The 23,731-nt window shown below is 46.7% G+C and overlaps 1 protein-coding gene across 5 annotated transcripts in view; it reads left to right on the forward strand.

Moving 5' to 3' along the window:
- The window catches only part of ELAVL2 (ELAV like RNA binding protein 2), a 558,847-nt gene that overhangs the window by 106,097 nt on the left and 429,019 nt on the right, over positions 1 to 23,731 (forward strand). For all 5 annotated transcript variants that reach the window (XM_069240845.1, XM_069240835.1, XM_069240864.1 and 2 more), the window contains exon 3: positions 23,087 to 23,177. In XM_069240845.1, coding sequence (XP_069096946.1) covers positions 23,106 to 23,177 — 72 coding nt within the window. In that variant the 5' untranslated portion in view covers positions 23,087 to 23,105. The remainder of the gene's footprint in view (positions 1 to 23,086; positions 23,178 to 23,731) is intronic.

A 23,731-nucleotide genomic window follows, 5' to 3' on the forward strand; every position in this document is an offset into this window, starting at 1 on the left:
ATTTGATTCATTAACGCAAGGCCTTTATTAGGGTGAGCGCTCAAAGGAAATGTAATATCGGAGTGCATGGAGGTTCCAACATAAAAATGTGTACACACTAGCAAGGTTACCACATTAAGGCTACACAATGCTTACAGAATGTTCTGATAAGATGCACATATTTGCAGAAGTTTAAAAGCATGGTGGATGATTCTTTGCCTTCAAAATAAAATGTTCACAAAAAATGCAACTAGGGAAAAACATTATCCTATACATATTCTTGTGAAATTTTAGATACAATTTCTAGTAAAATGTGTTGATGCATGCTAGTATTTCTAAAACATTCATAATGGAAAATCAGTGTAATTTGCTTCAAGATTATGGGAAACATGAAAATAAACAAGCGTTGGCAAAACCAGTAGGTCTGATATTGGTGGTCAGAATTTTGGATTTTTCAGTGCGTATCTTGTTTTGGCATGGTTTTTGTCAAAAATTTTTGCAGGAGCTGTTGGGCCCACACCATTACTGTATAACAAACATTGGCAAAAAGCAAACATATTTTGGTCTCCAAATCACACATTGTCTGGCACTGAACAACACTTTGTGTGCTGATATGCTTGTTGTGAAAGGGCAGAATGCTGTCATAGTGAAGCCAGCCAACAGGTCATGAAAACACAAGATCTTACTTCATGCCAGGTGTAAGTAGGGACCCAATTCTTAGCCACAAGTGCACCTATGGTAAATGTCCTTGCATTAGTGCAGATTTACAGCTTTCATGAATTGCTAAGGATTTACAGAAATAGGTCAGGAAATCGTACTCCTAGAAAATTTGTGGACTGCATTTTAGAATGTGCATGTGTGGATTTGCTCATGCGAAAATCTGTTTAGCGTTAACAGGTTAACTTTTTCCCTCCAACCACTTTTCCTTCCAACCACTCTTTCCCCAACCATGGAAGAGGTTTTACTTTTGCCCTTTTCAGGATAAAATTTCAAATTTTTCCAAGTATGGGAAAAGATCAGTGAAGAGCTGGTGAAAACCCCTAAAACACTTTAGGTCTGCAGACTCAAAAGGGCATTCCATCTCTGGACCTATTGCTTACTGCTGCATCCAGCCCCAGCATGTAGATCTGCAGAACATTTTTAAAATAAGGGAATTGCTAGTATTCATGTTCTAATACGTTACGTCCTCTGCCAAAATCACAGGATATTATCAGAGCTCTTACATAATGAGATTGCTGCCATGAGTTGTAGCCGCACTACGTTGCACCAAAGAAACAAATGGGTTTGTTAATAAGACAAACAGACTTGTAAAACAACCTGTCCAAAGAACAAGTAGATATTTTATTACATTCTACACCCCTAAGAGAACCCTCAAAGGCAATTCCTGATGAGACCATCTCTGATTGTCTTGGATTTGTTAGGTGCTTAGACCAGGAAAGTGGAGGTAGACAAAAGGAGGATTTGTTTGGTCATGGAAAAAACAATCTTTGCAGCATAATTGTGAATTTCTGAAAAATTAAACACTGAGATTGTGAAAGTTAGCTACCAGATCCACCTATCATTTTATTTAGTAGTAAAAGTACTTGATTTAGGTACATGTTAGAATAGTTGCAGGATGCCAATGGTGGTGGCTCTGTCAAATTCATTAATTTCAGGGATCTATTTGACCCATGGCTTCAAATCTTGGTTAGTCTAATGGCCTTTAATTTATTTTTGAAGTTGCTAAGAGTACAACTGAGTTGGGAACAAGCATCTTATCTTTTTGAAGTGCCTTGGACCCCAGTAGTTCTAGAGGATATTTGGTGACAGTTTCTCGTGCATGCGCCTGTCACCTTAACTGATACATACTTAATTCTGCTAGGAACATTTACCCTCAGATTGCTGACCTTGTGACTACTTTACGAATTCAGATTGGCACAATCAAGTTTGGTGCCCAGCTGTGACTTTCAAGTGCTGTTGGCTAGCCCACCAAAGCTTCAGCTGCAACTCTGGATGTAATGTGACTATTTTTGTCGTTAACGTGTACAGACTTTGGTTCCTGTTTTTTGGCTTAACAATGTCCAGCTCACAAATGTCTGTGTAGGAAGTTGGCTCTGTATATACTATCTCAAAGTAAGAGAGAGTGTGCACAGAGTTCAAGGGTTCCCCTTAGAATTATCTAATTTTGTCACTCTTACCTCTAATGCTCTATTTTGTGGCAGTGTGGTTGAGCAGTAGGCTTATCAGAGGTTAGTGTTAAGCATTTGTTTTACACACATAGGCAATACATGAGGAAAACACACTCAAAGACTGAACTTCAGTTGTTTTTATATAGAAAAATATATTTTCTTTATTTTTAGAACCACAAGTTCAAGATTTGAAGTAAATACATAAAATGCAAGGTACTCCACACAGGTAAGTTGGGAACTTTGAACTAGAGCAATTACATATACAGTTTTTGTTAAAATGGCAATAAGCTATTTTAAAGGTCAGTGCACAAATCACCAATTCCTGGGTGAGGTAAGTATTGGTTAGATTGTGAGGTAAGACACTTACAAGTCTCAGTTCTTGGGCATAGGCAGCCCACCGTTGGCGGTTCAAGTCAACCCCAAAGTTACCACACCAGCAGCACAGAGCCAGTCTGGTGCAGAGGTCAGAGGTGCCCAAAACACACAGGTGCCTATGGAGAACAGGGGTGCTCTGGTTCCAGTCTGCCAGCAGGTAAGTACCCGTGTCCTGGGGGGGGGGGGGGGGGCAGACTAGGAAGGTTTTCTAGAGCGCTGGGTGGGGGAGACAGTAGGCACACAAAACACATCCTCAGTGGCACAGGGGCAGCCGGGTGCAGTGTGCAAAGCAGGCGTTGGGTTTTGTATAGGAATCATTGGAGGGACCCATGGGTCGCTCTGGCGGTGCAGGCAGGGCACAGTGGGGCTTCTCGGGCCAACCACCACCTGGGCTAGACAGTCGCCTGGGAGGGGTCACTCCTGCACTGAAGTTCGGTTCCTTTTGGTCGTGTGGGTGCAGTGCTTGGTCCAGGCGTCGGGTCCCTTGTTACAGGCAGTCGGGTCAAAGGGAGCCTCTGGATTCTCAGCATTCGTCGCTGTGGGGGTCCAAGGAGGTTGTCTTGGGCTACTCATAGGGTCACAGTCGCCTGGGAGCCCTCCTTGTGGTTGTTCTCTGGATCTCGAGCTGGGGGCGTCGGGTGCAGACAGTGAAGTTTCACGCTTCCGGCAGGAAGAGTGAAGTCCTTTAAAAGTTGCAAGAAGTTGCAATATTGTTGCTGTTTGTTGAGCAGAGCCGCTGCTCATGGGAGTTTCTTGGTCCTTCGGCTCAGGGCAGTCCTCTGAGGCTTCAGAGGTCGCTGGTCCCTGTTTGATGTGTCTCTGTTGCAGTTTCTCGAGTAAGGAGACAGGCCGTAGGGCTGGGGCCAAAGCAGTTGTCATCTTCAGTCGTCTATGCAAGGCTTGCAGGTCAGCAGTCCTTGTTTTAGGTTGCAGGAATGATTTCCTGGGTTCTTGGGTGCCCCTAAATACTAAATATAGGGGTGTTTAGGTCTGGGGGGCAGTAGCCAATGGCTACTGTCCTTGAAGGTGGCTACACCCTCCTTGTGCCTCCTCCCTGAGGGTAGGGGGGCACATCCCTATTCCTATTGGGCGAATACTCCAAAATCAAGATGAGGATTTCTAAAGGCAGGAGTCACCTCAGGACACCTTAGGGGCTGTCCTGACTGGTGGGTGACTCCTTGTTTCTCATTATCTCCCCTGGACTTGCTGCCAAAAGTGCGGGCTGTGTCCAGGGGGCGGCGGCCATCTCCACTAGCTGGAGTGCCCTGGGGCATTGTAACACGAAGCTTGAGCCTTTGAGGCTCACTGCTAGGTGTTACAGTTCCTGCAGGGGGAGGTGTGAAGCACCTCCACCCAGAGCAGGCTTTGTTTCTGGCCTCAGAGCACAAAGGCCCTCGCCCCAGGGGGCCAGACACTCGTCTCTCAGCAGCAGGCTGGCACAGACCAGTCCTGCACTGAAGGATTGGGTAAAATACAGGGGGCATCGCTAAGATGCCCTCTGGGTGTATTTTTAAAAAAAATCTAACACTGGCATCAGTGTGGGTTTATTATTCTGAGAAGTTTGATAGCCATTATGGAGCTGTGGAGGTCATTTTGACAAACTCCTAGACCATATACTTAATATGGCCACACTGTACTTACAATGTCTAAGAATAGACTTAGACACTGTAGGGGCATATTGCTTATGCAGCTATGCCTTCACCTGTGGTATAGTGCACCCTGCCTTAGGGCTTGCTAGAGGGGTGACTTACCTATGCCACAGGCATGGCATCCTGAGGGGGATACCATGTCGACTTTGCCTTTTTCTCCCCACCAACACACACACTATACAGTGGCAGTTTGCATGTGTTAGGTGAGGGGTCCCTTAGGGTGGCACAACACATGCTGCAGCCCTTATGGACCTTCCCTAGTCACAGGGCCCTTGGTACCACTGCTACCTTTTACAAGGGACTGGGGTGTGCCAATTGTGGCAACAATGGTACATTTTTAGTGAAAGAACACTGGTGCTGGGGCCTGGTTAGCAGGGTCCCAGCACACGTCAGTCAAGTCTGCATCAATAGCAGGCCAAAAGTGGGGGGTAACTGCAACAGGGAGCCATTTTCCTACAGTCCGTTTTTGACATTGACAAGTTCAAGTCTCTCCCCAAAGAACCTAAAGCTTTGAACCTGACCAACTGTACCGCAAGAGGGTCCTTTCAGACACTGATGACTAAGTGGTGTTGAAACATGATGCACCATCCTGCCACTTTCCATCTCCATGCATCAAATGACCATTTCTGATGGATACAACTACCTGTGGATTCCTCACCTCATGAATACTCCCATGGCGCCAGCATTCGACGGAAATCTTCTTACTAGTCTCTGCACGTCGACGAGGACGTCACTGTCTCGCACGCGACGCCGTCTGACGTCATACAGGCAATAAGAGGTCCTCGACGACGTGCGGACGTCAGTTCCCTTTTTTCCGTGCATTCGAAACGGTTATCTTCGAGGGAGCAACTGTTACTCTTGCGGTTACAGTGTATATCTTGCTGCGTACTCTTTCTCTGTGGAAATAATGTCGCAGAGAAAGTCTGGATTTAAGCCTTGTCGTGAGTGCGGAGGCAAGATGTCGGTGACGGATCCTCATTCCGATTGCCTTTGGTGTTTGAGCTCCGACCACGACGTCTCGACTTGTGATTCATGTCAGCACATGAATCCGAAGGCCCTTAAAGAACGTGAGGCGAAGCTGTTTATGGCCAAGTCAAAGGAGAAGCATCACAAGAAGTCTTCTCCAAGACATCGGCGTCATCGAGACTCCCGGCGCCGTAGAGAATCTCGGCGTCATTCAAGGGAGGCTCGTTCCAGGTCTCCGGATCGGCGCCGAAAGACATGGGAGGTCAGCCCCACGGTGATGCCGCATCCTTCGACGCCGTTGCCCTCTCCGGCGTCACCAACTTCGCCTGGACAGGCGTCGGTGATTGAGGTATTGGAGCCTCAAGTGTTTTCTCCGGCGCAGACGCCGAGGTCGGGGTCGCCTCCGAGACAGGCACCCCAGTATCCGGCTTTTCCCACCCCTGGAGCCGATAGTTCCGCATTCTTGAATGCGATGTATGCCATCTTCCAACAGATGGCTCCAGGGGGTGCTCCGGCTGGGCCTTTGGCCTTTTCTTTGGGTGATCCTGCGCCTCTTCGGCCGGCACCCTTTATGCCCTTTCTCCCGTTTGGGAACGTGGGCTCGGCGCCAGTGTCGGCGCCGGTGGCCGCTCCGGTGTCTTCGGAGGGATTGGCCCCAGGGATTTCCATCCCGTCGACGTCGAGATTTCGGCCTGTGACTCCGGTGGGTCCATCTGTTTCAGCTGCTCTTCAGTCGGCGCCGAAGTTACCCGTGGCGCCGGATGCGGCGTCGGTGGCTTCGGAAGATCGGCGCCGATCTCCGACTTCGGCGGAGGCATTGTCGACTCCGCGGATTGAGCAACGACTGCATTCAAGGAGGCGTGCTCTCCGGGTACTAGAAGAGCAGGAGTACCAACGAGCCCTAGAGGAAGGAGAGCTAGAGGACTCGGGTGATGGGCTGCGTGGACTGGAGTCGGCCAGTGGGCTGGACACTTCCCCTGAGTGGGACCTTTCGTCCCCGGGGGAATATACTGAGGAAGCTGCTTCCTTTCATACAGTGGTACGGAAGGCAGCTAGTTTTTTGGACCTGCCTTTGCCGGTGGTGGAGGCGAAACAAAACCTTTTGACGGAGGTGTTGCATCCGGCCTCAGCCGCGGCGGAGCCTCTGTTACCTTTTAATGACGCTCTGCTGGATCCGGTTTTAGAGGTGTGGAAGAGGCCGGCATCTTCCCCAGCAGTTCAGAGCCGTGGCCAGGAGGTATCGGACGGCTCCAACTGATCCTGGTTTCCTATCTAGGCACCCTACGCCGGAGAGCTTGGTAGTGCAGGCCTCCTGTTCGTCCAAGTCAGCGCCTGGTTCTTTCCCGACGGTGCCTGGGGACAGAGACTCAAAAAAGCTAGAGGCGCAGTCGAAGAAGATTTTTTCGTCCTGCAGTCTGGCGTTAAAAGCCACTAATGCGACCTGTATCCTGGGAGGTATATTCATGCTCTGATGGATGACATCTCCTCTTCGTTTACAGAGCTTCCCCAGGGTCTTTTGGATCTTGTCTCTGATGCCCAGGCTGCTGCGACCCAAATTATCCAGACGGGACTGGATACCACCGACTCGGTAGCCAGAGCAATGGGCACAACTGTGGTGGAAAGGAGACAGGCCTGGCTCCGTAACTCGGGCTTTTCGGCAGATGTACAGTCCACATTGTTGGATCTCCCGTTTGATGGGGACAAACTGTTTGGGGCTAAGGCTGATTCGGCCTTGGAACGTTTTAAGGAGAGCAGGGCCACGGCTATGTCGTTGGGACTCCAAGCTCCTTCTTCCACGGCCTCTTCCAGATTCTTCAGGAGGTTTCGTGGATTTGGGCGTGGCTCTTCCTCCTCTTCCTTTCGGGGAAGATATCAGCAACCTGCCTCTTCCCATCCCTATAGATCTTTTAGGGGGAGGGGTAGGGTCCGCACCAGGGGAGCCTCTCAGCAGCACTCTGCCTCTTCCTCATCCTCTGGCGGGGTGCAGCAGGGGAAGCAGCCTTAGGCTTCCACCATTTCCCACTCACTCCTCTCCTGTAGGGGGAAGATTACAGCATTTTCTCACCAAATGGGAGACTGTTACGTCGGACACTTGGGTTCTCAGTGTTGTGGGAAAAGGCTACACCCTTCCCTTTCGGGAGTTTCCGCCCCTCATCCCGCCCCGCCCTTCGTATTGTTCACAAGAACACCTCCTGTTGCTAGAACAGGAGGTAGAAGTCCTCCTTTTAAAGGGCGCGGTGGAGTTGGTCCCGGAGCAGGAAAGGGGTCAAGGAGTTTACTCAAGGTATTTCCTGATTCCCAAGAAGGATGGTCGTTTGAGACCAATTCTGGACCTGAGGATCTTGAATTGGTTCCTCAAGCAGGAAAAGTTCAAGATGCTGACCCTAGCACAGGTGCTTTTGGCGTTGAACATGGAAGACTGGATGGTGTCTGTCGACTTGCAGGATGCTTACTTTCATATCCCGATACTCAAGTCACACAGGAAGTATCTCCGGTTTGTGGTGGGATCGCAACACTACCAGTTTGCGGTCCTTCCGTTTGGTCTTACTTCAGCACCTCGAGTCTTCACGAAGGTGATGTCGGTGGTTGCGGCAGAGCTCAGAAGGAAGGGGATAGCAGTATTCCCTTACTTGGACGATTGGTTGATCAAAGCCAAGTCCCCGGAGCTTGTGTTGCGTCATCTGCAGTCAACAACCCAGTTGTTGTTCGACCTGGGCTTTTCGGTGAACGAGCCCAAATCTCACCTAGAGCCCTCTCAGCGCCTCCTGTTCATAGGGGCAGTACTGGATACAACATTGGGTCGGGCCTTTCCTCCGCCTCAGCGGATTCAAGATATTCAGGATTTGGTTCCAATGTTTCGAAATGGAGCGGTAGTTCCAGTCCTCAAGGTCCTTCGTCTGCTCGGTCTTTTTGCCTCCTGCATTCTGTTGGTCACGCATGCTCGCTGGCACATGAGGGCTCTTCAGTGGTGCCTCCGAAGGCAGTGGTCTCAACACAGAGGGGATCTAGAAGGTACTGTCAAGATCTCCAGAGATGCTGCTGTGGATTTGAAGTGGTGGATTGCAAGCAACAATCTTTCACAAGGAAAGCCGTTCCAGCAGTCGCCACCAGTGGCCACAGTCATAACGGATGCTTCCACTCTAGGGTGGGGAGCTCATCTGGGGGATCTGGAGATCAAAGGTCTTTGGTCTCCAGAGGAACAGATTTTTCACATCAATCTGTTAGAGTTACGGGCTGTACGTCTGGCTCTCAAGGCCTTCCTCCCTTCCCTTCGTGGTCAGTCGGTACAGGTCCTAACGGACAATACTACCACGATGTGGTACATAAACAAGCAGGGAGGAGTGGGGTCGTACCTTCTCTGCAGAGAAGCTCTTCGACTATGGTCCTGGGCAAAGGACCATCGGATTTGCTTGATAGCAAACCATCTGGCCGGAGTCTTGAACGTGCGTGCGGACAGTCTGTCGCCACTTCTCGGCAGACCACGAGTGGCGTCTCCATCCAGATCAAATCCGTTTAATCTTCCAGAAGTGGGGGTTTCCTCGGGTAGATCTGTTCGCCACTCGAGAGAACGCGCATTGTCCGTTGTTCTGCAGCCTTCAGTATCCGATGCAGGAAGCGTTGGGGGACGCGTTTCAAATGACCTGGTGCGGCCAGTTGCTTTACGCGTTTCCTCCCATACCCTTGATTCCTCGAGTATTGAGGAAGATTCGCCTAGACCGGGCTCTAGTAATCTTAATAGCTCCGGATTGGCCAAGGAGGGTGTGGTACTCCGACCTTCTCCAACTCTCAACGTGCCCGCCGCTCCGTCTCCCTTTCAGGGCAGACCTCCTCTCACAGTCGCAGGGGCAGGTTCTACACCCCAACCTCCAGAGTCTGCACCTACATGCCTGGAGATTGAACGGGTCAACCTGAGTTCCTTCTCTCTCCCGCCTGAGGTAGTGGATGTTATATTAGCGGCCAGGCGACACTCCACTAAATCTATCTACGCTAATAGGTGGTCTAAATTTGTTGCGTGGTGTGGAGAGAGGCAGATTGATCCTTTACATGCTCATCTATCGGACGTTTTGTCTTTTGCTCTATCTCTGGCGCAAAAAGGTTGTGCAGTGGCTACCATTAAAGGTTATTTATCGGCCTTGTCAGCCTTCATATGTCTTCCAGACCAACCATCTTTATTTAAATCCCCTATTGTTATCAGATTCTTGAAAGGTCTTCTAAATCAATATCCTCCAAAGCCATTCGTTATGCCGCAATGGGATTTGTCCTTAGTCCTGACTTTCCTTATGGGGTCCCCTTTTGAACCTATGCATTCTTGCCCCTTGAGGTATTTGGTTTTAAAAACAGTCTTCCTGATAGCTATAACATCAGCAAGGAGAGTGAGTGAGTTGCAGGCCTTATCAGTAAAACCCCCTTATACAACTTTTTATGGGGATAAGGTGGTGTTGAGGACCAAGGCTGCTTTCCTCCCGAAGGTTGTTTCACCCTTCCATTTGGCTCAGGCAATTACTTTGTCCACGTTCTGTCCTCCGCCTCATCCTTCCAAAGAGGAAGAAAGACTGCACCGTCTGGACCCAAAGAGAGCGTTGAGCTTCTTTATCGATAGAACAAAGGATTTCAGGCTGGAGGATCAGCTGTTTATTGGATACGTGGGCAAGAGGAGAGGAAAGGCAGTCCACAAGAGAACACTATCCAGGTGGGTTGTTCTTTGCATTAAAGTATGTTACTCTTTGGCAAAGAAGGATCCTCCTGAGGGCATTAGAGCTCATTCCACCAGAGCTAAGTCGGCCACTTCGGCCTTAGCCAGAGGTGTTCCTGTGGTCGACATCTGCAAGGCCGCAACTTGGTCGTCCCTTCACACTTTTGCAAAACATTACTGTTTAGATTCTGAGGTTAGAAGGGACGGCCATTTTGCACGGTCAGTGCTGCAGGATTTCTTGGTTTGACCATTTAGGCACCCACCGCCGGGCGTGGTACTGCTTTGGGACTCTATTCATGAGGTGAGGAATCCACAGGTAGTTGTATCCATCAGAAGAACGAGTTACTTACCTTCGGTAACGACTTTTCTGGTGGATACATTAGCTACCTGTGGATTCCTCACGGTCCCACCCGCCTCCCCGTTGCCTTTATGGTCTTGCCAAGTAATCCTTGAGTGCGCTCCTCTTGGTCTTTGAGGGTGCAATATGTGTATATATATAATATATTTATATATATATAGGTATATGTGTATATATCTTTATGTATATACTTGGTGTGTGTGTATATATTTTAAAAGAGAGTTTTATATATATATATATATATATATATGTACATAAAAAGATTTACAGTTATTCATACAATGTGGTGTATTTTTACAATATAATGGATGTTGCTTTGTTCTTTCATTGCATTGCCTGGTTGTTCTCATGCACGTAAAAAATGATTGGTACTGACGTCCGCACGTCGTCGAGGACCTCTTATTGCCTGTATGACGTCAGACGGCGTCGCGTGCGAGACAGTGACGTCCTCGTCGACGTGCAGAGACTAGTAAGAAGATTTCCGTCGAATGCTGGCGCCATGGGAGTATTCATGAGGTGAGGAATCCACAGGTAGCTAATGTATCCACCAGAAAAGTCGTTACCGAAGGTAAGTAACTCGTTCTTTTGGTAAAGTCCAGCAGGTTGACTAAGTTAGCTGTCTCTGTACTAATGGTAAGTTAACGTCCAGGGAATGTTCTGCTAAGAATTCCATTAAAAAAAAACTCAAAGCTTCTTTAGGAGGAGATTTATTCGTCCTTAGGAAAAGCAATCCCATTACCAGGACTGTTACATTACAAGATGCCAGAGTTTTCCTCAACATCAGGTGACCCCCCAGTTGTCTAAAGAGATAATGCCAAAGTTTCCTGGTTCATTGATTGACCATGCAGGTCAAAGTAGTCTGATTAGGTTGCAGGGTTTCTTTAGGACCTTATGTGCAGCTATCAAAGGGCAGAAGTCCATTCCTGCAGGCTTAATTCTAACCCTACACTTCCATGGACTTTGGTCCCTGTCTGTGGTGCTGTTGAAACAGATTAGGGTTGAACCCCTCAACCCCTTTTCACTCGCTCCTTTCGAGGCAGATTGCAAAGCTGTCAGCGCCACCTACCGAGCCTGCATGGGCCATGGAGAGCCAAGAGGAAAAAGTACCCTCTGTCCTATAAAGTAGAAAGTGAAGGCAGATTTTAATAGTGAACCATATTGCCCCTCCCAGGTGTGAGAACTGGGCTTTTTGCAGAAGCTCCTTCAATTTTTACCCCCATTTTTGACAGACAACTGCTGTTTTTGCGGCCCTGATTCTGCCCTGGGCCCTGCTAACCAGACCCCGGGCCTGTGCTCTGATTAAAACGGTATATTCAATTTAGGCAATCAACTTGTAAGTCCGTAGTAGATGGTAGGGCATATAGGTTTAGGAACCCCAGTAGAGTTGGTGCATCCCTGGGTGCCCTGCTGTGGTCTGGTGTCATTTTAAGTTGTTCTGCCCTGCTGGCTGCTTTTAAAAACTCCAATTTAGACTCTGACTTTAAAAGTACTTCCAAAGACTTTAACTACCTTATTTTTGCATATGTCACCCCTAATGTCTCCCTAGGTGCCACAAGGGTTGGGTGCAGTGTACATATAAACAGGGACACTAAAAGATGTTTTATAAGCCCTGGTGAGGTAATAACTGGCATTTTAGTTTTTCTACGTTGTAGTCATTAGCTCCATAGGCTAACATGGGAAGGCTTTATTATAAAAGTCTTATTTCAGATAGGAAAGAGCTAAATGTCATGTAACATTTTAAATAGAATAAAGCCAACAATTTGCCAATGTTATAACTATTACCGGTAAAGAGTTTTAGAACTTTACCTAATCAGCCCCGTAGAGCCCTTTCCTGATTTGTCCTCCTCTGACAGGCTGAGCCAAGCTACCTTAATGAGTGAAGTGGCCATGATGGAAAGAAAGGAAGCATCTGGGTGGGTGGATAACCGTTTTAACAGATGGCAGAGGAGGAAGAGGCTGGGTGGCAAAACTGGCCTTCATCTGAGGGAAAGAACAGAAACCAGACCTAGCCCGTTTCCTGCACCCCCAGCCAGATGGGAGCCCCTATGATTGAATTACCAGAGAGGTTGGAAGGGATGCGTTAGGGAATCTTAACCACAAAGTGTGTGGGCCCAGCCAGATGTAACCCAAGAGATGTCACCGTTTGGGGATTATGTGAACCTAGTGCTTTCTGGGGTTAATTTGTCACACTTCGCAGGAAGTGGTCATGCCAGAGGGTGGCACCCTTCATCCCATTGGTCAGGAGTACCCCCTGCTTGCCAGCCCAGCAGCATGGATAAATATGGAAGAGTTGCCCAGCAACTCTTAGATTTCTACCTGGAACCAACTTGACCTGCCCTGTTGCACCCATGTTCTACACCAAGGACTGTACTCACAAGGACTGCAGCTGCTGCACACTTTAGGCTTCACAAAGTTCTTTACCTTTTTTCAAAGACTTAAGAAGTGGACTCCCTGTAAGCTACAGGTACAAAGGAGCTACCAAGATCTAACAAGTCCTGCTAGAAGAGCCCAACTGACCAGTGGCCTTTTGGAGATTCTGATCAGGTGTATTCTTTGAATTGAAGTCCCAAGGAGATACAGCTCTTCTGGAACCTTGGACTAAGTTTGTGGAGACTGCAAGACCCCTATAAGGAGTTCTGGAAGATGATCATGAAGTCTTAGAAGTTTGGCGCAGCATTGTAAAAAAGCTCCATAAGGTGACCAACCAGTCGACGGGGCAAGCCGGCAATGTTGAACCGCGACCCGACCTTTCAGGTTTATACAGCTGAAGCTCCAGAGCTTTTCCCTGTCTGCGTGACCTCATGCTGAGCCAAGCTGCTGTCGCATTGCAAGCCAGGCTGAAAAGGAGCCCCCTTGATGGCAAGAGAAAAAGCTCTAGAAAAGTCAGAAATTAAAATTTTGACAGGCCTCCCCTGCTCAGTGTAACAGATTTGGGCTTCTTCGCGGTCGGCTTTAAACTTAGACTTTACCCTGGTTAAGTGGGACCAGATGTCTGCGGTTGGTACTTTTTGCTTTTCTGCACTAGAAAGCAGATTTTTACATTTAATCTTTAAATGTTCATATATCCGGTTTTCTCCATCGGTTTGTCATTTTTTTTTAGAGATAAAGATACTTCATAGTTTACAAATTGATGTTGGATTGTTTTACTTATTTACTGTTTTTTGATATTAAATGCTTTTCACACTTCTAAGTTTATTCTAACTGCTTGTGGGCCAACCTACCAAGGGTTGTTCAAGGATTAATTTGAGACCTTGAATCCTTCTTGTGTGATTGTGGCCCATTACTAAGTGTAGGTACCTACCTGTCCTAATCAATACTAGACTTTCCAGCATACGGGCACAGAGGTTTGACCATTTTTGCTTCTCGATTCAGGTGCCATAGCTAAGTAGTCAAAGGATTATGGCTGGATGGAGGCAGTCATTTCTGCCACCTTGCAATACTGATGCAGGCATCTACCTGGACATAAAAATGCCATTATCAAGGATACTTCACGTGAAGGTGACCTTTTCCACTATGGCCTTGCTTCAGCTAAGGTTTCTGCTTTAACAGTTGGCTGAAAGTCATCCAACGCCATTGAATTGACATGCTTTATGTGAAATTGAACTCTAACATTCCGATGTAAGTCTTGCAATCCTCCACAGCTTTTTCAGAGCCCTTGGTTCCATTCAAGGAGGCACATCTAGACCCTATAATGGCTGCATGGGGAAACACTTCTTGGAATCTGTAATCCACAGACAAAGCTAGGTGGTTAAAACCTCTTAAAACACAAGACCAATGTTGTCTGTCTCCCTAGACAGAATGTCAAAGGAGGAGGATGCTTTGGGTCACATCTTTTTTTGGCACCAACTTACCTTTTGGCGAATGTCACTTGACTTCTACACTGAAATATTAATTCCTTTTGGGAGCTATACCTTTGTTGGCTAATGGAGCCCTATGAAGAAGCCGTTCTCTAACCTGTCGAGTGATGGCCTATATTTAAGGTCATCACAAAAGATTTTGAACTGTGGCTGTGACTAAAACTGTTGCTTGTTCTGTAGGTATGGTTGTCACACTAGGTATTTAATGGACTGCCACTGCATATTCCTTATCTTTGAATTCTTCCCAGGTGTCAAACTGAATCGGGAAGCTTTGCGAGCAAGTACCTCTGTGAGCCAGCGACGTCCATCACCTGTCATCTGTTCTAGAAATTACGTCACAAGTCCTCTATTGGCACAACCCAGGCATGCTGACGTTGGTTCTTTTCTTTCCGCACCAGCTCTCATCCAGAGAGAGTCTTTGACTGGCCTTTTTCAGCCTTTGGTTGAGGTTTTTGCAATAATTTTTTTCCAGGTGTCAAGGATGCCTTCTAGGAAGACAGGCTTCAAACCCTGCAGATCCTGTCATCAGGTGATGTCCATGACTGAGCCACACCTCGTGGAGTGTGACCACAACCTGAAGTTTTGCCCTGATTGCTGAGCTATACATCTGAAAGCTATCAGGGAGCATTCAGTAAAGCTGATGGCTGCTTGGCACACTATTCGGGGCAAGTCTGTCTGAGAGGAAGGACCCAGGACCGGTCATGGAGTCTGAAGTCGTTGTCCCACTCCAAGTTCTCGGATCGATCGGTTTAGTTGAAGCAGAAGAAAAAAATCAGAAGTTGAAGTGCTCTTCGGCTTCTAGTCCTTCAGCCGACAAGACGAGGGACTCTCTCCATTCTAGACCTTGTTCTGCGAAGCTTGTTCCTGGGCTCAGTACGTCCCAGTTTCTGGGAGCCAGATCATCCCCTGCCCAACTTCAAGAATTGAAGCCATGTACCTAATTTTTTTGGCAGCTCGACCCAGCTGGAGCGCCGTTGACGTAGTATGGTCAGAGGGGGCCCCCCTTGGCATAGAGGGGCTCCTAGGGATCCAGTCTTGGAACCAGATCGGCACCAATCGAACCACCTCAACTTTTCTCCAACACCAGTCCAGATGCTCCTAGTGCTGTCTGCACCCACAGGTGCCACCGAACTCATAGTAATTCCTCACTCTGATGTAGTGCCAGCAGGAGCTTTGCTTCCTCAGTCAGGTCTGGAGGCCTATTTCTGTTGCCTAGGCTTCAGGGATTAATGGGAGGGGTTTCTGATGCCTTTAGAATACCAGCCTTATGAATCTGAAATGGAGTGGAGTGAAGACATGGGTGAAGCCAGCAGACTGGACACATCTCCAGATACTGGCATGTTTTCTCCCTCTACCATGACTAGGGAGGAGGGAGCTTCTTACACTATGGTGGTGAGGAGGGTGGCTAAGGTTTTGGACCTTTAACTGTGCTTGGTTGCTGCCAGAACTACTCTTCACAGAGGTGCTACAACCGGGGAGCCTCCACCTCTGAACCACAGCTCCTGATTAACGATGCCCTCACTGATCTACTAATGGGGCCCTGGTCCAAAAGCAGCATAGGAGCTTGTGTAAACAGGATGATTTCCAGCCATCACCCCATACCTGGGGACCCAAGTTGACACAACAACCCACCCCTGAGAGCTTGGTGGTCCAAGCCTCTACCTCCCAAGGGCATATTCCTGATCGCTCCCCTGGATAGGAAATCTAAAATATTGGATTCATGTAGGAAGAGGTTTTCTTCCTTCAGCCTTGTATTGCGGTCCATGAACAATGCATGCCTTTGGGTAGTTATTCCCACATGCTTGGGGATATGGTTGCACAAATGCTGCCACAGGTCCTTGAGGACGCCCGGGCCGTACTCTTAGGCTTTTGTTGATGAGAGAGATTCAGCAAATCACAATTTGTTGACTGGATGCAACTGACTCGCTAAGCAGAGCGGTTTCTGCATCAGTTTCCCTGAGGTGCCATGCCTGGCAAAGGATGTCTGTGCTTTCAGGAGATGTCTAGGCTACTTTGATGGACATGCCCTTTGATTGCACCTTTCTTTTTGGAGACAAGGGAGACTCCACGCTCGAGCGCTTCAAGGATTCTTGGGCTACAGCCAGTCTGCCTTTTACAGCTATGTAAGAGGTTACTAACCACACCAATTCCTGGCTAGCCTCTATGCTACTCATGCTGCCCAGCCTCTGCACGGCTCAGATCTGAGGAAGCTGCATAATATCTTCAGGGGTTAACAAACCGTGATTGGGCCACTGACCGATCCTTTTCCCTACTGGATCTGATATTGGTGACAGATGTGTTAATCCTGGGACAGGGCTGCCACCTGGTTTCCGGCAGAAATGGGACTCCACATCAACATGTTGGAGCTCTGTGCGATCTGGCTGACATTGAAAGCCTTTCTCCCCCTCTCTCAAAGGAAAGATGGTGCAGGTGTTCATGGACAACACCACTGTCATGTGATACTGCTACAAGCATGGTGGTATTGTGGACCCTTTGTCAGGAGGCTCTGTACCTCTGGATGTGGCTGGAACAGCACAGGATATCCCTGGTGGTTCAGTATCTGGCAGACACTGAATGCCGGAGAAGACAAACTCAGGCTAAAATGCCTAGCAGATCTTGAAAGGCATCCGGAGGTGGCATAAGTTCTTTCAGCAGTGGGGAGAGACTTGGTTAGATCTGTTTGCTCCTGCTGAGAACATGCAATGTCAGTTTCGCACATTAGCGTTTTCTAGGCAGCAATCCCTCAGATGCTTGGTCTTTAGTGAAGTTCAGGCATCCTATATGCTTCCACCCATACCATTCCTGCCCAGAGTTCTCAAGTAGATCATGAACAATCGGGCCCCAATAGCCCATGTGGCTCCAGACTAGGCACAGTCTGGTATCCCGCACTACTGAGCATGTCCATGGATCCCCTGATCAGACTGCCCCTTAGGGAGGATCTTCTGTCACAGCAGAAGCGATTTCTTCACCAGAACCTCTCCACACACTGCCTTCATGTGTGGAGATTTAGTGGTGGTTGTTGACCGCCTTTGACTTTCCTCCTGAAGTCTGTAGTGTTATGGCAGCATGACATTCCTCCACCAAAACGGTATATGTCTGTTGGAAGAAGTTTGTGGCATGATGTGCAGATAAATGTTTGACCCCCCTCTCTGAGGGCCTGTCCATCCTTTCTCAGCAGGGCTCTGGGCACCCTTACGAGATATTTGTCTGCTATTTCTGCTTTTTTGAGGTAGCCTGATTAATCTTTAAGTCTTGTATTGTACATTGGGTCCTCAAAGGTCTTATGCACCTCTTTCCTTCACCCCCATTCATAATGTCCCAGTGGGATGTGAATTTGGTTCTAACTTTTTTGATGGGTTTCTTTTGAGCCTCTCGACAATTGTCCTCCGGGGCTTCTCACATTGAAAACGGCCTTCCTTGTGGCAATGGCATCTGCCTGCATAGTGAGCGAGCTGCAGGCCTCATCCAATACTGTTCTATATACCCTGACAATGTGGTGCTTTGCACTAGTCTTTTTTTTCTGTCAGAAGTGATCACACCCTTTTATGTAGGCCAAACCATCTCCTTGCTTGCTTTTTGCACACCCCTATATTATTCCAAGGAAGAGGAGACTCACTGTCTGGACATAGTGTTGATGTTATTCCTTGATGGTACAAAAGAGTTCCAGGTGAATGACACTCTTTGTAGGATATGTGGTTATGAAAAAAGGTCGGGCAGTGCAGAAGATGGCTTGTATGCTGCATTAAGATCTGCTACACACTGATCAAAAAGCAATACCCCGTGAATGTTTGTGCGCTCATTTTACCGGAGCTAAAGCTGTGACCACTGCGTCAGCATGTGTAGTTCCAGTCCTTTGCATCTGCCAGGCAGCTACGTCTGCATCTCTGCTCACATGCACCAAATACTAAAGCCTTAATAGATCTGTAGGCATGAGCACTTTGGCCGTTCGGTCCTTCTGGACTTTCTAGTTTGATCTTGGCTTGCAGACCCACTTCCTGTGAATGGTATTGCTTTGGTATCTAGTCAAAGGTAAGGAATCTGCAGCTAGAAGTTTATCATATGGACAACTTACTTACCTTTAGTAACGCCTTAGCTGCTACAGACTGGAAATAGATGCAGATTACTGACCTTCCCATCCACCCTGCTCTGCGAACTGATTTCTAGGGCCAGGGTTCTTCCATTTCAGGATGTTATTTGGACACACGTGTAGTTAGTGTTTTTCATGGCTCTGTTTCTGGCATGGAATGTAAAAAAAAAAAAAATGGGTGTTGTTCATGGGTGGTACCTATATAGGGCCTGCAACATCAATTGTGTTTTGTGGTTCTAGTCTCAACAGCACCATCCGTCCCAGCCTTTCCAGTGCTACTGCAGCTATATCATTCCTTTCAAATTGCATGAATCCAGAATGTATCATTAAAGATTCATTTCCCACTGACATCCGCTTTGCTGTCTCTAAACCCCACATTCTTCCACCCTCATTACACCGCTTTCATGTGGGTTGGTGGAAGGGGTTTGGGCAAGTGTCTCCCATTCTTGTCACTCAGAGGGAAGCAACTACCACAGACTGCTGAATGATCCAGCTGACATTGCGAGGTTGTGCCCTTTTCTTGGTATGTTACACCTCCAGGGTCCCCGTCCTACAGAGCTTACCAGCTCATGCCTCAATCATGCAGGCAGAAGGCCCTGTCTTACTGGACATGGGAGCCATAGAAGTGGGGTGTCTGGAAGGTTAACAATGGAATTTTACTTGTTTTCCTTCTAGGTCCCCAAGAAGTAAAAAGGCATTAGGCCTGCCCTGGACCCCCACCTTCTGAGCTGGGTACTGGGGCATGACAAACTGAAGATTGCTCTGTGAGCTAGGCCTTGGTGTCCCTTGATCTCAGGAGACTGACTGGTTTCCCTGGTCCTCCATGATGCCTATATTAATCTTCAGACAGCTCTGCTCAGACATTGCTTAAGGATTTTTGATTGGTCATAACACTTGCATGTTGCGGTTCTCCCTTTCAGACTAAGTATTTGGAGGCTTCTTTTTCAGGCTGCTGGTAGTAGTGGCTCCTTGCTGCAGAGCTCCCTCCCATCACAGGAGGCAATGTCTAGATTGCCATTTAGTACCACTACCACTCATGCTATCTACAAACATGTTTTTTTGAATCATGTCCATGTTGGGAAGTGATTTTTTTCGCCGACATGAGTGCAGGTAAGGCTTCCCAGTAGCAGCCCTTCTTAAATCCTCCTTCACTGTGAGTGGATGCCCTGGGTCATCTCTTGCTGGAGGACTGCATAGTGAAAGCAACACCCTGGGGTTGTGACCATTCTTGTAACATTGGGATATCCCTTCCTGGATCTGTCACTGAAGGAGTAAAACCCATGTCACTGATGATTGTTTTCTCCATATCCATTCATTGCTCTTGTGATGTTTGAGCTATGATGCCTATCCTCAGAGCACTGGCAGTCCTAGTTACTTATCTTTTCATCACTGGCTGCAGCTTTGGTTTTACTTATCCAGAGGTCTCTTGATCTTGGGGGGATAGCATAGCTGATCCTGCTTCTAAGCCACCGCCCCCTCGAAAAAGGTTGCCTGACCAAGATATTGGTCAGATTGTTTTTATGCTGTTAATCATGAGGATGTAAATCCTTCAACAAGCTTGTTCCAGTGCTGTCCATTGACTTCTAGTCTGACTGTAAATTAAACACATTTGTTAGTGTTCTCAATCTTTCATCTGATGCCTTTGCTCTTTTTGGAACCTCACATTCTCAGGCAGACTCAAGAGCTCCAGAAGATGCCAGCCACCAGACCTTTGGTGTTGGTCTCTGGAGAGCGAGCAGACAGATTCTGAAAATTTGTCAACTTCCAGTGCAATAGATAGTACTGACATGGTGTTCCTGAAACAAAAAGCTTATTTGTATCACATCAAGGAGACTAAAAGTCTCAACTGGATAGATCACTCCTGTCTATTGCTTTTGGTTGTGCCATATGGTCTACAACTCAATCACAATTGGTTGCTCCACATCCCTGTTTTGAAGGACACACAAGAACATTGAGGTTCTGTTAAATCTTGGAAACTGTGCTAAAGCTGTTAATGGCCATGGACCTTGTACACAATGCTGTCAAGATCATGAACACCACTGTTTTAATTTTTCATCAGACATAGTTTAAGTCTTTGGTCTAAAGCGGGGTGACAGGCCAAAGGAAGAAAATTAACTTGTGTGATGGGATAAACATCTTAAATCTGTCAGATTGAGTGGTTTGGTAGACCAATATGAATAAGCATAGGCAAATTGCTCAACACACAAGCAGTACCAGTTTGATACCAGCCCTTTTCCAAATGGCTGGGGGTTTTCAATTTTTGAAGAGGTTCACCTATTTCCCCAAGCCTCTCTAGTTCTGCAAGGAACTCCCAGTAAAGGTTTATCACATCCAGGGCACTAGGATTATTTGGGGAGTGGGGGGGGGAGGGAGGTCGGAGGGGAAGAATGACAGGCCTGCATAGTTTATTTCAATGCTTGTAGTTCACACCACCCCTTTGAGGATTGGGAGTGGAGAGGCTTTTTCCCAATTCCTATTCCCAGACCTTGTCTCCTAATACTTAAAAGGTAACAGTCTAGGATTGTTTATTTCCTTTAACTTTCACAGCTGCCTTCATTACGTCACCACTCCCTCATTTTGGTGTCCAGAGGACTCTTCTGGATGTGCCAAGGCATCTCTTCTGTACCATAGAAGCACAGGCTTGCTACTTCTGCTACTTAAGTTAGCAAGATGTGCCTTTCTGATCTTTTTTTCTGATGCCTTGAAGGCTACCAAAAGGTTGGGATTAGGATGGACATAAAAACTAGATGAATTCACTTTGTGATGCAGTACTCCATGCGTGTAGAACTGTTCTCAGCGACCTCCCAACTTTTGTGCCATCTGTCAACCATAATGCTGATATGCTCCATGTAGGTCTGGGCTAGTGGATGTTGAGCTCTCATCAGAGCTCATGCGACGTACTCAGAAAATGGAGAAAAAAAATGTCAACCTACCTCAACTTTTGAGCCCAGAATCAACAGTCCCTCGATGAATTAAGTAATCTAGATTTACTTGTGCAGTGTTGGCATTTCTTTTTCTAACAAAAAGTGGGACTGCCTTGTCACTTCCTGGAACGTGAAATCATGGGGAAAAGGTCATTTGATACGTAGGACTGCCTTTTTGTGACTGCACTATTCCTCTTGATGCAGTACCAAAACCGATTTGCATGTCACTTGTCATTAGCTGAGCTGGTGACACATGAAAAACTGAAATGGAGTCTAAGCAATCGCCAACACCTTGATTAGTTCAAGAATTCCTTCTATTGCATAGTTCGCTAAAATACACTCAATGTGCAAAGAATAAGCCCAGACACGTGGGTCCCTAGCTCATTCTGCCACAACTAAAGCTGTATTTTGCAGACAGGGACTTTGTAGGCGGAAACAGGTCTGATTCTGCGTTCACTTTTAGATGGGCACTTGCATGGCGGCTCGGGCAACCTGTCTGAAAGGTTCCTTTTGGAGCAGGAAAGACTGTTTTCTATATGGCTGGCCTATGTCCAATCTGAAAGTAAAAAAAATGGACTGGAATGTACACTAAGCGATGACACATGGCTGAAGTGAATTGAAGCATGCCTTCCATTACTTGTCACCCAAGTTATAGCTTCCACCTGTGCTTGCATGTTCCCTGACATGTCCCTGTATGTCTTGTCTGTACATTGCCACTTGTATATGTTTGTGGAGCCACATTACATAATTAGTTTTAGAACGAAAACTAAGCTACATTCATCTATTTTCGAGATTAACAGACATTGGCTTTACTATATTTCTTTAACTTCCTTGGTGTTTCAATTTAGTGCTAGTGGAATAAAAACCCGGATCCATTTGTTAAAAAAAAGGTTTTATTTTCTGTCAGTTTGCCTAGCGATGGTTTCCTAGAAGCCCATCTCATGATAATTGTTTTGATCGTAGGGACACTTTTCCTGGACATGTAGGTTTTTCTTTTTTTAGTTTTCGGAAGTATTATCCCCCGAATCCCAGCATGCAGATTGCTTGCTTTAAAAGTCAAGGACTAGCTGGGTGTTCAAACACTTTGAAGTGCTCCCTGGAAGGTGCCACCTTGTGCTCCCCTTGGTTGCTGTATGTTGGCGTGTTAATTGAGTGACTAGTCTGTGCGCGCATTGGTATGTATGCTACAGTATTGCTGACATCTAAACAGCTTCTTTGAAAAGAATCACTGCTGACATGTGGTTGTAGATCGGTTTGTTAGTGAGCATGCATTGTTGTATGTGGACCTGCATCTTGCCTACTTTACAGACGCTCTGTAAGATGGCAGACTTACCCAAACTTATTTCAAGATTGACTTGGTAAGGGTGCACACCCAACCAAAAGAGGTGTTGCCACTTCTGTCACAATAGGGACAAACTTGCCAAAGTCTCTGAAGACGTTTTCGGTTCCAGCTCTAGATGGCAGGGTATTCTAAGATGGATAGCAGAGACTCCCGGAGTAGGAGTCCACATGTAGTTATTTCTGATATGCATCTTTCGCTCTACAATTGCTGCTTTCCAGTTCGGGGAGTGTTGGTAAGGTATTTATGTAATTCTAAATTAACAAAACCGGCTTTGCTACATGGGTGCCTTCACTGTACCTTTTGCATATCATTAATTACATGTGATATGAAGGTTTGTAGTACAAAATATTGTAATAGGTCTCACGTAACAGGTACATTTAAATGGAATTATTCTCCAAAATTATTAGATGTTCCGTCCTATGATGCACCAGTGGGTACATTCCCATACAGGAAAACTGCTTGAAGAAACATCAACTGCTTTGTAATTTGATATTGCATCTCGTGTGAACATGTTTTACCAATTAGACACAATAGCCTGGAATTGCCTCAGTGAAACTAGGACGCGTTGCATGGATATGCTGATTGCTGAGAACAGAAAAAAATGTACTGTAAATGTGTTTAAAAAGTGGCTAATTTCTTTCGAATGTGTAACCTAACGTCCAGTACTTTCTTCTGTCCACATTTGCAGACGGCAACTCCAAAATAACATGGCAATCAGAATGTGTGATGTGGCTTCTCTGCTTAGAAGTGGTTCGTGGGCAGCAGAGCCTTGGACTGGGGTCTGTGGGATTTTTCTTGAACTATTATAGGATACTCCTGCTTGTTAATGTGTGGAGACCATACCAAACCCAAACATTAAAATGGACTATTTTGACTATAATACATCTAATTGTATCAAACTGTTTTCTTGGTCTTAATAGAATCTGTCCTTGTAATTGTTTTGCAATGTGGTCTGTATCTTGACAACGATCCAGACGGAACAATTTGTTTGGTATGGTCTAAACACTGTATATGTTGGTGCTTTATGTTCCTTTATGTGAGACAAAAATACATGTGCTTAAATGTCAAATTATTGCCGACTGTTAATTGAAAATATTTGATTGCACATGGTTATTTTGTTTTATTTAGCTCTACCCTGATAACAGATCTTTACTGTAATTATGATTTTGTATGGTTTTCTAAGCAGTGAACGAACGCACATCATGATCTGTCCTTTCCTTTCAGAGTTCTCCATAAACATATAGCTTTGCATAAAGTTCTCCAGATTGCATCTTCAAGGGCCACTTATATGGTCTCCTAAAGAATACCCGCAGTTTTCCAACAGACAATTGTT

This window comes from Pleurodeles waltl, chromosome 1_2 (genome assembly GCF_031143425.1).
Source record: "Pleurodeles waltl isolate 20211129_DDA chromosome 1_2, aPleWal1.hap1.20221129, whole genome shotgun sequence".
NCBI classification, from domain to species: Eukaryota; Metazoa; Chordata; class Amphibia; order Caudata; family Salamandridae; genus Pleurodeles; species Pleurodeles waltl.